The 15,961-nt window shown below is 40.0% G+C and overlaps 1 protein-coding gene across 1 annotated transcript; it reads right to left on the bottom strand.

Annotated features, from left to right (window-relative positions):
- Positions 1-6,773: 6,773 nt before the first annotated feature.
- Positions 6,774-15,961, bottom strand: vmn2r1 (vomeronasal 2, receptor 1). Its single transcript, XM_084717311.1, has 14 exons — positions 15,738-15,961; positions 14,879-15,170; positions 13,484-13,726; positions 13,207-13,398; positions 12,932-13,057; positions 11,996-12,180; positions 11,599-11,719; positions 11,276-11,503; positions 11,012-11,135; positions 9,773-9,933; positions 9,488-9,683; positions 8,803-9,050; positions 8,520-8,719; positions 6,774-7,749 (listed from the first exon to the last, which is right to left on the bottom strand). The coding sequence occupies exons 1-14, from the start codon at positions 15,959-15,961 to the stop codon at positions 7,428-7,430; spliced, it is 2,862 nt and encodes a 953-aa protein (XP_084573437.1). The 3' UTR covers positions 6,774-7,427.

The raw sequence follows: 15,961 nt of genomic DNA, 5'->3' as shown, positions 1-15,961 counted from the left end.
ACTCAACATGTGTGACACTGTGTAAATAAACAGTAAAATTTATCTTTTTGGATGCACAGCATGTATCACATCACTTCCTGAGAGTCTGCTTGCTGGTTTTTAGGTGTGTAACCATGGTAACCCATGCCAACAATTAGCTAGTTTAAAAAATATGTTAAGCAAAGTGAGACCATACTTATGTTTAAATTGAAGCGTTATTGACGTTCTTCTAGAGCTGCCTTTCTTTGTCTGTTGTGTTGTTGTTGTTGTTGCTACTGCTACATTGCATTATGGGATATTTCTGCCTGCACAGTGTCCACTGTTTGCATACAAGTGAACAACTTGTCTATATATCAGCAATGCAGATAAAAAAAAACACACACCCATTCAAATATTGCACATCCTTATCTTTACTACCACGAGTAAAGCATGATAAATCCCTACACTGGCATTTTTTACCAGTCATTAATATTTATATATTGGATGTACAAGCATAAATTTCAGCAGCTTAGTGACATTATTTCAACCTTAAATCTTTCATGAATAATTCCATAATTTATCTCATTTTGCATGAATTATTTTTCCTCATCTGCTCATATTTGGACAATCATCTGAGGAGGTGGTTAATTCTTTATGAACTGAGTTTACTTACCTTTTATGAACTAAAAACATTTCCTGTTCATTTGGTTACAGATACTAAGGGGATTTATTTATAATTAGTCCAGAGGTTTGCGAGAATCAGGGAGTGACAGATCGGTGAGAGGGTGATGAAGGATAGAGATGAGAGTGGGAAACTTGTCTACATCACAGAGGTAAAACATACACACATATGCATACACAAAGGAGCCAAACATTAGGGACAAACAAAAAGGAACAGCTGCTCCTTCCACTTTTAAGTGAAGAGGAGTACTGAACCTCTCTTTAGTCTCCTCTTCCAACTTCAGCATCAGAAAATGCCCCTGACGCTGCCTAAAATGGTAAGGTATTGCTATCTGTGAGGAAGTCTGTGCACCCATCTGATATCCTGATGAATTTAATAACTTATTAAAGTAGAGGAGTACAACAGTCATTGTAAATTTTAAAATGATGTTTTGGGTGCAGGTGTTTTTTTTCACTCCACAGCAAAGAAAAAAACCCAGTACATGGTGACTGACAGTTTATTCTTCCTCTTAAACTCTATGTCTCTGCACTGATGAGAACAATAAGATGATCTTCTTTTTATCCCTTTGAAGTCAGATTAATACCATTCTGTATCACAGAAATGTTATTCATTGAAGACTTATATAATACTGCAAGGTATGTATCAGGGAAAATGAAAAATAAATTTGTCTTCAGAGCAGAGAATTTATCACTATGAATTAGACTAAATCGCTCAAGAATCTAAATACAGTCTTATGGTAAGATGTACAGACATGCACACACTTCGTGACTCATCAGGAGCTCAAAGCATCACTTGAGTTGTTGTGTGCAGGGTATAATTTTCACATGAAGAATAAGAGAAATATCCTCTGGAAACTATTCTGAAGTGGTCTGAGGATGATGAGAGGTTCTCGAGTGTTTACTGTTTACAGCAGTCTGCCTGTGACCTCAGCTGGAGCTCCATGAGAGGAATAAACAGGTGAAGGCTTTTCTAAGTCCTTATATAGAAATGGTTATTTGCTGTCTGCACTCCTCTATGTTTGTTCAATCAGTTGACTTCTAGTGTATATTATCAGGCATGGGCAGAGCCAGTCCTGACCTCCCTGGGGCCAGTTTACACCATCTGTTGGTCTGAGAATGAATAGATCTATACAGAAAATAATGAGAAACAAAAGAAATCTATATTTATTGAATAGACTATTTTGTATAGAAACTTAGGATGAGTGAATATTAGCATTGACATAAATAAGAAAATACAAAATGTAAAAAATTAGTGGTCATCTTTTCTGAGCTGCAGGTTATTAACACCCATTGGCGTTTATCAAACATGATAAATAGTCGTATTTCACTCTCATTTTGTCAAGCACAAAGTCACAGTCCTGGAAGTGGCTGCAGCACGACACAGACAGATTGACCGCCCAGCACATCAATCTAACCTTCCACAGACAGAGGGAGATGCATCACGCACCACAAACTATCACAACAACCTAACGTTACTGCTAACTGTTGATAGCAAACTTGGAGAGGAGAAAACACAAGTTTACCTGATTACTGTTCACTCCATTCATTCCTCTGATGTCATTTTCTCTTTAAGCCTGCTTCATCCTCCCATCAGAGTCGAGACCTACTTTGACAGGAGGCAGGGCCCTTGTGTACATCACAGGGCCAAACGCAACTTGCGTAGTGTGCGTATAGAGCTCACTGGCTCTGAACTAATGCATGAATTAATGCCTTAATATTGTTAGAAAAATGTGTAAATATTAATTTTCTGTTGCACTGTTATCATACTTAAACTTGGGGCTAAATGGGGCTAAATTAATAAATGAACCAGGCAGAAATAAAAACCTTCTACTTCAGTGTGTTTAAAGTTTTCTTACTCAGTGCCAGACTGTTGGGGAAAAAAGACAAAAAAAAACATGGGTATGCCTTCAATAGGTGTCTTAGGCTTATTTTACAGGAGTAGAAATATAATTTATCTGTGTCAAGGAGCATGAAGCTGTTCTACAGGCTTGTGGTTGCCAAACGCCTCACAAATACACTTAATTTATCACTGATCTCATTACCAATCCATGATTAGTATGAGGCCCCAGTGTGAAACATGTCTAAGACTTGTTGTTTCAGGATCAGTATCACTTTACGTCTCCCTCTGCTGGTATATGTTAAACTTACTTATTTTATTTCAGTCTCAAAATTAAGCTCTAACACATCCACACACTTGAACAGAAACACGCTAAGCACGAACACCTCAAATGAGTTTCACCTTTTCTATAAATCATTTTGCGGACCTCCTCTCGCCCACCACAGCTGATTAATCACAGGACCGGGACAATCTCGTTGTGATGACGAGCAAGGCTCCTCTCCACATCTCTGGAGGGTTTCTGTCCTCAGCGATTAAAAGCTGATTAATTCCTCTTCAGTCAACAGCCTTCAGTAAACACCGTTCACTTCAGGGATGTTAGCTTGCCGGTCATTTGGAAAAGAAACAAATGACACGAGCTGTTTGGCTCATTTGGATCGTGTCACACTTATTTAGCTCTTTATCAATCATGTAGAGACCGAGGAAGAGAAATGAAACACAAGTTCTTTAGGCATATAATGTGGGTAAAAACATCTCAAAATGAATCACCACAGTGGTTTAGAAACTTGAAGGGCATTTGTATTAAAAGATCTCAGCTATTGGATAGAGAAGGATAAAGTTTCATCATGGAAAAATAATGATCAGGTTTATAACTTATTTTTCCTTAGGCTACCAAAAAATGTGGTTTATATTAAGGTCCAGTTTTAATTTATATGCTACAAGTGTTTGGGATAAAGTGGGGTTTCCAAAAGCGTGGTGCAGTGCAGGGGCCTCCTGAGGTGTGCCAGCTGTCTGTAAGCCTCGAAGGTAAGATTATTGTTATTATTGTTAGTAGAAGTAATAGTAGAAGTAAGGTCAGCTTGTAAAGCCTTTTGTGGTTCCCTGCTGGTCAGAATTACAAGACCATCCTATTTTAAGTCGGATACAGAGTGCTCCAAGATGGAGGGTGTCATATGAAACACATCAGGAGTGAAAGCTCAGGATGGGGACACATCTGAATTACTGTTACTGGTGCCTCAAAATAACCAAATTATCAATATATACATTTGAAATATTGCTGTAGAGCCCAAGAATTAGACATTAAATGGGACGGATACCTTGTTTATTCTTCTCAGACAGAACCGTTGACTCTTACATACATGGTGTATACGAGTATCTAGGGTTTTTTTAGTTTTGGGGGAAGGTTATAAGTGTCTATGAAGCATTAACGGGGAACAATGTCCATTGGACCCTGCTGTATATCTTCTAAATATTGAGTCCCACTTTTCCAGTATGGAAAAAGCATGCAGAGTCTGGCTGGCAGGCCTAACTGCAGCTAAGAATATTTTAGTCCAACACTGGAGGCCTTCTCACAATATTTCTGGTAGCGTACTACTGACTTCAGAGCTTTTTGGACTCTTCCTATCTGGAACTGTCATCAGCAGGAGTTAATGAAACACAACCAAACACAGTTTTGATGTGGAGGGAAGAGGGGTGGAGAGAGGGGTGGGGAGTATAGGGATGGGAAGTGAGGGGTACATGGGTTCAATATTCAAAATTAGGGCTGCAACTAATGACTATTTTCACTGTCGATTATTTTCTCGATTAATTGGTTAGTGGTTTTGGTCTGTAAAATGTCAGAATATGGTGGAAAATTTCAAGGCCAAGAAAACATCCTCAAATGTCTTTTGTCCAAAACTTAAAGATATTAGTCTGCTGTCATAGAACAGTAAGGAAACAAATAATATATCTGAGAAGCTGAAATAGTTGGCAATCAATTTAATAATCAATTCACGATCAATTAATTGTTGCAGCTCTGTTCGAAATGTATTCCACAATCTGTTGTACTTGTCTGGAATTTGTCGGTGTTGCAAGAAAAAAAAAGTGTTAGGAAGAAACTCCTGCAGGTGTGATCGTGCTGATGAGTGAGAGGTGTGTGATGCTTTCTATAAATTGAAAATAGATACAAACCCAAACAGAAATTACAAGGTAAACTGTAAACAAACTCTGCTGACTTTATGAAGCGATACTCCTGCAAGTTAACATTGGTGCATGCATTGACACACACACTCACACGCACAGACACATTCAAAATAAAGTGAACATACACACTTACCGTGACGCACGTGTGAACATTTTGTCTTGATTTAGCACTACTGTTCCTGTCCGCTCTCGTCAGCTGACAATAAATTACAAACACATTCCTTCACCCCTCTGTCACCAGGAGAATTTATTACCGTCCACAACAAAAGCTTTGGTTGGACTCAGTTCACAGCTTCACAGATTCCTGGAAAGCCACGTGCTCGTGAGCGACAGTGCACACACAGAAACATACACTCACACAAACATAGACAAGTAGAAAGAAGTCATCTCAAACACACAGATGGGTATTAGGGTCAGCTGATACATTTTCTGAAATGTACAAAAAACATAGAAAATTACTAAAATGATGTATGAAACAACAAAATATACTGCTTCACTTACTTTTGAAATAGAGGTTAACAAAGCTCACCATGATTTATGAGACACTTAACACACCTACACACAGTAATATCAAAAGCCTCTCAGCCTTGTCAGTGCTCAGTAAAGCACTGTTTTTAACAGTTTAATGTGCTGCCTCTCATGTTGTCAAATTTTCAACACAATGCCATCCATCACGTGTTCCAGCATAATTAATTTCTCTCTGAGTCTTACTTCAAAAATTCAAAGTTTCACGAAGCATCATATTTCCTAGACGTGTCATCACTTAATGAACTCAGGAAAAGCGTGAGAAGAATCTTAATATCAAAGGACTCTCACATGTAAAATGCTTTTCTGTAATGTTTATCACCATCCGTCTGTCTATAAACTCACTCTGGTGCTAACAGGGTCAGCAGAGCCACTGAGATGTTTATTCCCTTCCTTCCAGCTTCCTCCAGCTCCCTCTGCTGGATCACTCTGCCCACAACACAGATAGGTCTCTACCCTGTCTGCGCTCACACTCACAGTCAACCAGACTTTAAACACCAGGGACATCCTGCTCAACCTGATGATAACAGAAAGTTTCTATGAAGAGGAGCACTGTAAGGTTCTCCTATGTTACTGACCTACAGATCATGCCCTGGGGAATGAAACCTGTATGCACTGTCTGTCATACAAAAGGGCCTGATGGTCACAAATGGCATTACTTTACATAAAGATTAAAACTAACCATTCTAACATACCTGTTGGCACCGGCATTAATTTTTTATTTACTTTTTGCCTTTTGGGGGTAACAGAACAAACTGACATCAACATCGTACACATATAATTCTTATAAAGTTTATTTGATCAACATGTTAGCAAACAGTTTCCTGATACAAATGAACATTTTTGTTCATTTTGAGCCATGCTTCTATTCTAATCTTTATTTTTACCTTTGTTTTGGTCTCCACCAACTCCTGAAGCAATATGTGACTCTTTAGCTGCTAAATGCCCCACTATCTTCACCAGCTAGCTGCTTACTTTGTCTGTTGTTTGTCCTGTAGCAGGAACTGTACAGCTGGTTTATCATTCAACTTAGTTATTGAAAACAGGTACCTGATGTGATTGGAAACAACACTGATAAGACCACAATAAAGCAGGCCATAAAAAACATAACAATGATGCTAAGAGGCTAAAGTGCAGGGGAACTGCAGAGACAGGTGATATGGTGACTATCTGTGTGACCCCTTTCACATTACAGTTGTTTAATCCATTGTTAATATAAAAATAATGTATACGATCTACTTTTGTGGGAGCTGAGAGGTATAGCTGACATGTTTGCCCAAAAAGTGCAAGAATAGTTCATAATGCACATTAGCATTCATTAGAGTAACATTTTGTGTTTTCTGTTCATTCCTTAATTTATTTTTATTTATCTGGTGGCCCCTTTAAGGGCCAGAATGAGACACGGTGATGAGAAGAGACAACAAGAAAACCAAGATCAATATCTGCAAACTAAATTTCAGAGTTAGGAGTTATGCAGTTCAGTGCAATATACTGACTGAATCTGACCAATTTTTGAAAGGTACCATCCCAAAACAAGCTTAAAATTAAACTATTGCTTTAAGAAGAAAACATATTACAGTATTACAGTGACTGAAAATAATATTTATTATTTTGTTAGGAAATGTAATGTGCCAACAGAGTTCCACAAATATTACATTGACAGCTTGATATGGTAAAATACATTAAAAGTTTGCCATGTAAACATTTTATGCAAATATGTTTGACAGAAACCACATGAGCTAAATGCCAGTAATTTTAAAAACTTGTCAGATATGTTTGAAATTGATTTTGCGACTAGAAGTAAAGCAGTATAATATCTGAGGTAAATGTTGCCTTAATTTTAATTCCACCACCACAACTGAAACAACAGCAGCTTGGACAGTAAGAGTCTGAACCTGCTAAGTTATGTTTTAGCTGAATGTTTTTGATAAGGTATTTTTGAGATATTTAGTAATTATTGAGATAGCAGTTTTCCTCATGGACATTGCTTATTGAAATCAACCCTATCTGACGCATGTGAAGGTGCACTTGACTTGGGTTTGACACAAATTCAATCAGTGCAAATATAAATATAAAATTTGTTTATTAATTATTGACCAAACATTAGGATTGCAAAATATGTGAATAAGAAGATTAGGGACCCTAATCAGCTGGAGCAGTTGCAGTGCAGTGGCACTCAATCTGCAGTCTACATTATTTTATGATTTCAGTGTTGTGGCTCAGTTTAGTTCATAGTGATGCTCCACTATTCATCAATAGCAGTGGATGCAGTTGTGGCAGTGACCTCAGTATTAGCTGTGGCGAGTGAGGCTGAGGTCCCCGTCGAGGTGCCGTCGCGTGGTTTGGTGCGGGGCCTCATCATCTCCTCCGTGTTGCGTTCAGGTTTGACCAGGAGAACGTAGCATTTGGGCAGGAAGATGCAGGTGAGCAGGCCGAAGCTGGAGGCCAGGATGGCGAAAATCTGGACAGCAACCATGAACTTGCCACGTGTGCTGAGGTAAGCCGGCACAAAGGAGATCCACACGATGAAGAAGACCAGCATGCCGAAGGTCATGCACTTCCCCTCGCTGGGAGACAGAGTGAAACAAGCATGCATCACGCCTCTGAAGTGGCAAAATGTTTTTAAGGGGAAAATTCGGCACTTTTCATGTGGATGTCTACACCCACGTCACTGGATGCAGGAAGAACAAAAGATTTTGCAGCAGGAGAACAACTGACCACATTTACCATCAACATTTACTGGACGTCTACATGAAGGTGCCAAATTTTCCCTTAAACACCAAAATGTCTCATCAAAAGAAGAATTAAATCTCAACAACAAATGGAAATATTTTACAGATTAGCAACATTTTGTGTGTGTGTGTGTGTCAGCTGTCAGATTTTACATAATTCTTGCCAATACCAAAAGATGAGGAAGTGTAAATGTAAAAAAGATCCCTCTAAACAAACTGCCCTATAATTCTGCAGTCACGTTCATGTTTTCTAATGTTGACACATTACATGTATGGGGAGTAAATGCAAAAATCAGTATAACCAGTATGAATAAAAATAAGATAAGTTAATTATATAAGTAGACTAAAAGAGACTAAAATAAAAAAGTAATATTGGCAGTGATATTTAAAAGTAATATAAAGTAATATTGCACATCATAATGAAGGTCATAGCTTAAAAACGGATCTACCAATGGAATACATTTGGAACTGTTTTGGGGTATGTCTAAATAAATATTAGAAGTAGAAATATTATATTATAGTGTATTGTTTATTCCCACTGTGTCTATTTAAGTGTAGTGGTTGCCATGATATTCACTTTTGTTAAATGATCCTCTGTTTCCTACCTGATGTGGTCCTCCAGTTTCCGGGAGATGAAGGCGAAGATGAAGGCGATTAGAGCCAGTAGGATGTCATAGGCAAAGATACAACAGATGAAGACTACAGAGCCTTCATCACACTCGAGGATGATCTTTATATTCTGGGCAGAGGTGTTCTTGAAGGCGCGAGGAGGGAGGATGATGAGCCACACTGTGCATGCTATCGCCTGCGTAGAGGAATTAAAATGTCAAGGATGATTACAAACATTACAGAGTAACATATGAGTTTGACTGTTTTTTTTTTTTTTACCTGTATCAATGTTGCCACAGCAGCTATCGCCCTCTGGTGGGCACAGGTGAGAGTGTCAACCTCAGGGTTTGCACCAGCAGCAGCACCGCCATTGCCATTGTTGTTATTTGTGTTGGTTACAATGATATCAGGACCGCCGCTGTTGGCTGCGGCTTCAGCTGCGGCCTTTGCAGCTTTGGCAGCTGCTTTGCTTCTGGCCCGGGCCGCTTTCAGAGCCTGAGCCCTCATCATCAACACGGCTGCCTTACCTGAGGTAAAGACACATGAGAATGTAGAAAAAGTTCATGATGCCTAGTGGCAACTAAAAAAAAACAGATATAATACAGTGGCAGGCTCACTGGACACTACAGAGGACCATTAGCAGGTATACAGTGAATATGCACACACGCCTGAGCAATGGAGCAATCTTAATTTCTGAATTTTTTAAATTTTCTTTCCATGGTCTTGTCTTACAAAAATAGCCCAGCTGACCAACAGGTTGGTTGCAAGAAGTTTGTATGGAAATACAGTTTTTCTTCATGGATTATATTGATGGGGAATTGACAAGAGGACTGTCAACGTGTGACGCCCTGTATCTTGTGTTTCTAGAGTTATGTGCTTTTGCAGACATATGTGAAATTGTTACTGTTTCATAATTTTTAAAGGGAGTTTGGTGTAATATGTGCACAGTAAAAAATGCACCCACCCATGATAGAGGAAAGACAGAGAGCAAAGCCCAGAGCCAGAGCCACTTGGCTGGTCATGCAGCTCCAGTTCTGAGGCTCTCCCAGGAAGACGATGGAGCAGAGAAAGGTCACCACCAGTGAGAAGAGCAGCGAGAAACTCAACAGAGCATCATTGGCTTTCACCAGGGGGGTGCCGATGTTCATGATAAACACCACCTGGAAAAAACAACAGTGAAACAAACCATCTGAGTGTTTTAGCTCCTTACTCTCCACCGGGAGGTCTGTTTTCCCCGTGTGAGGCTCACCCCAACAGCGATGGTGACCAGAGCTCCGAAGGCTGAGATGACGATCAGAGTGATCCCCAGTGGCTCTCCAAAGGCCAGGAACTCGATGATTTTGGGGACGCAGACGTCATGAGCATCATTGGACCAGTCGTCTTCGCCGCACAGGATGCATTCACGAGCATCTGTCAGAGAGGGAGAGACAGAAGGCAGGATGATAAGAGGGCAGCAGGGTCTGTTTATCTAAAGCTGTCCCATGAAACACAGTCTCAGTAGCTTCATTGGTACTGAAAGGCCAGCAGCAAACATTATACCGTATCGTTTGTTTAATTAGACTTGAAAATGTCTAGGAATTAAGAGTAAGAGACCCAGGAGATGGAATTGTCTTCTTATTTGCTCAGTGTGGCAATTTTCTCAGTAATGCATGTTAAAGCTTTATAAGATTAAGCCATTATCACATTTACTTTTTTGCCATTTGATAAATAGAATAATTTCCAAATAGGATAAATCTGCATTTTGGACTAATACAAGTATACCATAACTAAATTAAAGTTACATTAAGACAACTGGAGGTGAATTAAGTAGCTATTAAGGCTATCATGTAATGCCAAGTAATGAAATAAACCTAAGGCTGAGTTGTACCAACAGCCAACCTAATTAAATCATGTTTTAACTTTAAATTATGTTGCAACAAACTTTGAAACTGGCTTAAAATTAAGGAGGATTACATTTAAAACTCTATCTAAATCTGATCTTAGTTTTTACCCTAAAACTAGATTAAATTTAATTCTATTGCACCATAAAGGTGAACTGTGATACAGTATTAACTTTAAACTTTAAATTGAGGACTTGCATTTTTGAGACTGACTCAGCAAAATAATCAAGTTCCTTGAAGAAAGTTAAGGGACAGACTCAACTCAGTTGAGTTTCATGATGTGTCTCTTCTTTCTTTCACTCTAGTTTTGTTAGAGCCATCATGTTTGCTAGAAAACAATGTGGTGCCATTCATTTTAATTTCAGTTAACATCACTAAACTTTGATTTACAGTTTAAATCTGGATTTACTCATGTTTTACGTAGTTTTCTGAACTCTGATTAGAACCAGTCTTAGATTAAATCAATCTTTGTTGGTGTAACCCAATCTGAGACATGTCTCACTGTGCACTTGTCCTGAATGTCTTCTTGCTGTTTGTTTCATTGCTATAATATTATGTATATTTCCATAGAAGCTCTGTAACATACAGTTTGAAAGCTGTATACTGACTGGTTGTGTTGCTGATCTCTCCATCGGCACAAGGAATACAGTCAAAGCAGCAGACTGGCTCTCCCTGACGGATACCTTTCCTGGTGCCCGGCTGGCAGTTCTCACTGCACACTGACCGAGGAGGCTGCAGCACACACATGTACACACATTTATAAAGACATCCATGCATGTGCCATACACAGATAAACAAGAAGAAACAGTAAACATGGCAACATATAAACAAAGATTCATAATGTAGAGGAGTGTGTGGTTAATGCTGCTGACCATCAACTGGTCATTATTCCACACAATGGAGTCGTTCATTATGACCATCCTGTCTTCTGGGGCTGCTGAGCCATTGTAGCGTCCTACAGTGACGTAGGATATCTCCCCGTAACTGTTGAACCGCCAGTTGATGATGTCATAGAAGCCTTCAACATCCCCATCATCAAAGTAGATCTCTTCGCCCGTGTGCGGCACTTTGTAGCGCACGTTCTTCAGGTAGTACATCAGCTAAAGAAGAGACCCAAATATGAGTCAAATACATGCAGATAGAAACAGTTATACACACACACACACACACACACACACACACACACGGAGCTTACCTGCCATGGCTCGAAGTTGGTGATGTCAGCACAGTCCTTCCCGTTGAAAGGCCCCTTTCCCTGCTCACAGTGCTCCAGGTTGTGCAGGGCGTGAGCCACAGCGTACACGGCTTTGTACACACTGTCGGGAGACATCTTCATCATCATCATCATGTTAAACGTTATCAATGACATCATCAATCAAATTCCCAGTAGTTAGAATTTGTCACTACAGGGTTGGTTCACTCAAATCACACATCATGGTGCTTAAAGCAAAACCAGCATGTCTTTTTCAGAAATAATGTTTGGAACTACTTTCTGTCAAAGAAATAGTCCCTATGATAATAGTTTGCTGTTGTTTGATGTGTTGACAACACCAGTAATACTTGTAATAGCAACATGAGTGGTGAGAACTGACCTGTAAGTGATTCGTAGCTGAGAAACATCAGAGTAGGTGTTATTGAGCGGTCCCAGAGACTCACGCCCTGTACACAGCCCTTCAGGGACCGCCCTCGCTGTCCTGGACAGTGTGCCGTTAGCCGTCTTGGCCATCTGTTTGGACTGCTTCAGAGCTTTGCCATAATCCAATGTGCAGTTAAACAACTATAAAACAAAAATAATGCCTCCAACTTTACTTACTCTAGATTTGTGACATCCGTATGAGTTTTAATATTGCCATTGAATGTTTATCATCTTAGGGTTTCAGTTTACTGTCACAGCAGTGGACCCTCCTAAGTCCCACCCCTTTTTGCTATGTGCTCCAACAGCTGGACAACCCTGATGGCCAGGCTAGGGTTATCTATGTTGAAAAGAAAGGGAATTTTTTAAGATGGTTAAAAGATGTTGCTGGAAGACCTGTAAAAGTGACACATAGTCACATCTTATGTTAGCTAATATTGGCAAAACACTAGCTAACTAGCTTTTTACTAACATTAGCTATCACATGTAACAAGCTCGTTAACAACTGATGTAGATTCGTTAGCTAGTTACCTAAAGTTTTGCTACACAGCAAAACACTAGCTAACTAACAATTGATGTAGATTAGCTAGCTATTTAGCTACTTTAGTGATTTGCTAAGATTAAGTAGTTTAAGATGTGACAGTAGTCTATAGATATGTGGCTTTTACAGGCCCCCTGGCAACATTTCACCTATCTTCAAAATGTGTTTTTCTTTTTAACATGGATGAGCTGTGCACAGAGCTTACAAGTACAAGAAACATGAAGGGAACAAGGTTCCAAAAGGGGTAGGACTTATGAAGGGTCAGTTGTCAGTCCAAGCTAAAATCTCATGTGGCCAATAGATGTGTGGAAATGGATCAGGTATCATCCCAATTACTCAGCTTTATAAACACACCGTTTCCCAAAATTCTTCTGTGAGTGGGTCATCATAGGGGTCCAGATCCAGTAGATGTCGCTGAAGACCTGGGATGGCAGCCCTTTTTACCCCAAAGCCTATGGTACCACCCAGCAGTGAGCTCACCTGGATAAAAACATGCACATTATCAACTTCAGCTCAAATTGTGATTTTAAATGTATTTGGTTAGACTGGTTAGAGCCTCTGGAACATCTTTAACTGTAATTTAATTCAGTCAATCACTCTCTGGTCATCACTTGACTGATACCACTCACCCCAGGCTGTAAGATGAGAGCGGAGGTGACCCATGCCTCACTGGCAATCCAGGTACGATTGGTCACATTGTGCCGGAGCAGCTCACCGATAAGAGGACTGAGGTCCACATCTGATGAGAAGACCACAATGATCTTGGCTGTGGCCTCAACTACAGTTTGAACAATACGCTGGATGTCCTCAGGGGAATGCACCTGACATTTGTAAGAAGTAGGAATGAATTGCAACACATCTCTGGATAAGGTGGGCATGACGTTATGTGAAAGATTAATGGTTTACCTTGGGCAGGGTCTCAGAAAAGGAGATGCAGACACCAGCTTCTTCCACTTGCTCCTTGAAGTCTTTGATGCCATACTTGCCGTAATCATCGTCAGCAGCTATGGTGCCCACCCAAGTCCATCCGAAGTGTAGCACAAGCTGGGCAATAGCTGTAGACTGGTGCTTGTCATTGGGAATGGTCCTTAGGAAGGTGGGGAACTGGAACTTACTTTCCAGGGCAGAACAGGTTGAAGAATAGCTGACCTAAGGATCGCAGAGGAGAGGAGACACACAAAGGTTTCTTGGAGTTCTGTAAACTTGCAGAAGTGGTTTCAAATCAGTGTTTTGCTTTTGCTTTTGTTTGGTAAGTCACATGTAAGTCTGAAGCCTTTGCACTCAAGACTGTCAAGACTGAGAAGTCCCCCATTCCAGACAGGGTGGTCCCAAGTCTCCCTGATGAAGGCCCAATGCTGAAATGCACTGGTGTTTGTTTGTTTTTAGGTCTAATATGACCATGCCATGAAAATAACAATATTTTTACTGTTTTAAAAGAGGGTGCCTAGGAGTTTTTTTTTGTGATTTCTGTGAACACGTGTGTCTAGAGCAAGTCATTTTGAGTCAGTGAGTCAATTTCAAGTCTCAACTCGCTAAACTTTGAGTTTCAAGTCCTAAACAAGTTACAATGCGCTCTTAACCAAATTTAATGCCATTTTAACAGGACAGCCTCAACTTATGGTTCTTTGTGCAACTTCAAAATATTGAATGAAGTTGGAAGTTGTCCATCTTTGTGCAATTTTCAACCTGCACATTACATACGGCAGTTTGTTTTTTGTTGACCACCACACACTTTTTGTACATCAATAAATTATCTTTGGTATCGTTTTTTCCAACTGGTGCTCAGTAATGTAACATTAGTTCTTCATGATTTTCTTCTGCAAATTGATTAACGACCAGCGTGCAAGATTGAGTGGCATCATCTGAGCTTGCACATTTCAAATATCTTATCTCTCCCTCGCCTCCCAAGCATGTAGGAGGACCCTAAGGTGGCAGCAAAACCCACAGAAAGGCCGCATCTAGAGCCAAACACTTGTTCTTTCAGTGTCAGCTTGCTGGTAATAAATAGCATTAATGTTTGTTCATTCAGGAAATTAATTGATTCATGGCTCATATTTTAAATAACATACTTTTTTTTTTTTTATCTCTGAGCTTGGGGGAAAGTATTTTCAAGTCAAAAGTCCAAGTCAAGTCATGAGTCATTGGTATTTATGTCCAAGTTGAGTTTCAAGTCTTTCTTGATTTTCTCAAGTGGAGTCTGACTTGTATTCAAGTCATGTGATTTGAGTCTACACCTTTGAGAACACTTTCTATGGGTTCATTTCCCTTGCCTTTATATACCTTAATGTACCACCAGCCTACCTGTGGGAAGTGATAGAGTCCAAGTATCCTGGCAGTTGCAATGGACAGATCGGAGCCCCCAGCACCCACCAGAGCAGCCAGAGGTGCTCCGTCTCCACAGCGGTAGTTGGGTACGGCCTCGTCTTGGCCCGTCAGGTAGGTGAGGGTGCCCTCCACGGCCTTGGAGATGGTAAAGCAGGAGTCATAGATGACGTAGCCCAGGTTAGTGTCGGGCAGCAGGTCTTTCCGCTTGTTAATTTCGTTGATGGCAAAAAGCATGGTCTGGGTCCAGCGGAAGGTACGGAAGTTAAAGCTGGAGGATGATGAAAGAGTGATGACATAACGGCATGTTTTATGTTTTGTCTTTTATAACCTCAACACACAGCACAAAAGTTTGTGTTTAGCTACTGTAGACTCTTTCTGTGACTTTCAGATGAGGAAGGAAGAAAGAAACTCCACACTCTGTGCAAAAATAAAATACTTGATGACTGGAAGATATACACAGACTATTTTAGTCTTTTGATGTTATTACCCAAATTAGCCACAAGAGGACAGTTCAGAGACTTGCTGGTTATTGTTGCATACTACCCTGTATAGGCCTGTCTTCATAATAATATGGGCTAATTGGCCCCAGAGGTCCTGCCCTGCTCTGCCTTGATTTCTGTAGTAAAATCATCTCAGAAGTTCACAGCACGGTTGAAATGTATAATTAAGTCAATAAAGTAAAAATATTTTTCTTCTAAGGGCTAAAATATTAAATAATTTATCTTTAATAGGCCTGTGAGATTATCTAAGATTACTTTTATACATTCAAAATACAATTTAAGATAATGAAACAGAGCCAACACAGTGACAGTGATGAAAAAAGACATGAACTCACCCCTCACACCCCGAGGAGACAGGGACCCTTGAAGTGTTCCCATCCGTGGAAGTGATACGCATGTGAACAGGAAACATCCCCCCAACAACAACCTTCTTCTTCTCCACATTCTTGTAGCCGCTCAGGTTGAACTTGGCCTTGAGTTTGCATGTGGACTCGGAGGAAACAGATCCGCATAAACAGCAAAAGGCACATAATCCAAGCAAAAAGTGTCTGATTTCCAT

The sequence above is a fragment of the Lutjanus erythropterus genome, chromosome 4, assembly GCF_056507025.1.
Source record: "Lutjanus erythropterus isolate fLutEry1 chromosome 4, fLutEry1.hap2, whole genome shotgun sequence".
NCBI classification, from domain to species: Eukaryota; Metazoa; Chordata; class Actinopteri; order Lutjaniformes; family Lutjanidae; genus Lutjanus; species Lutjanus erythropterus.
The sequence above is the reverse complement of the archived record's forward strand: the minus strand, read 5'-3'. Positions and strand labels throughout refer to the sequence as shown.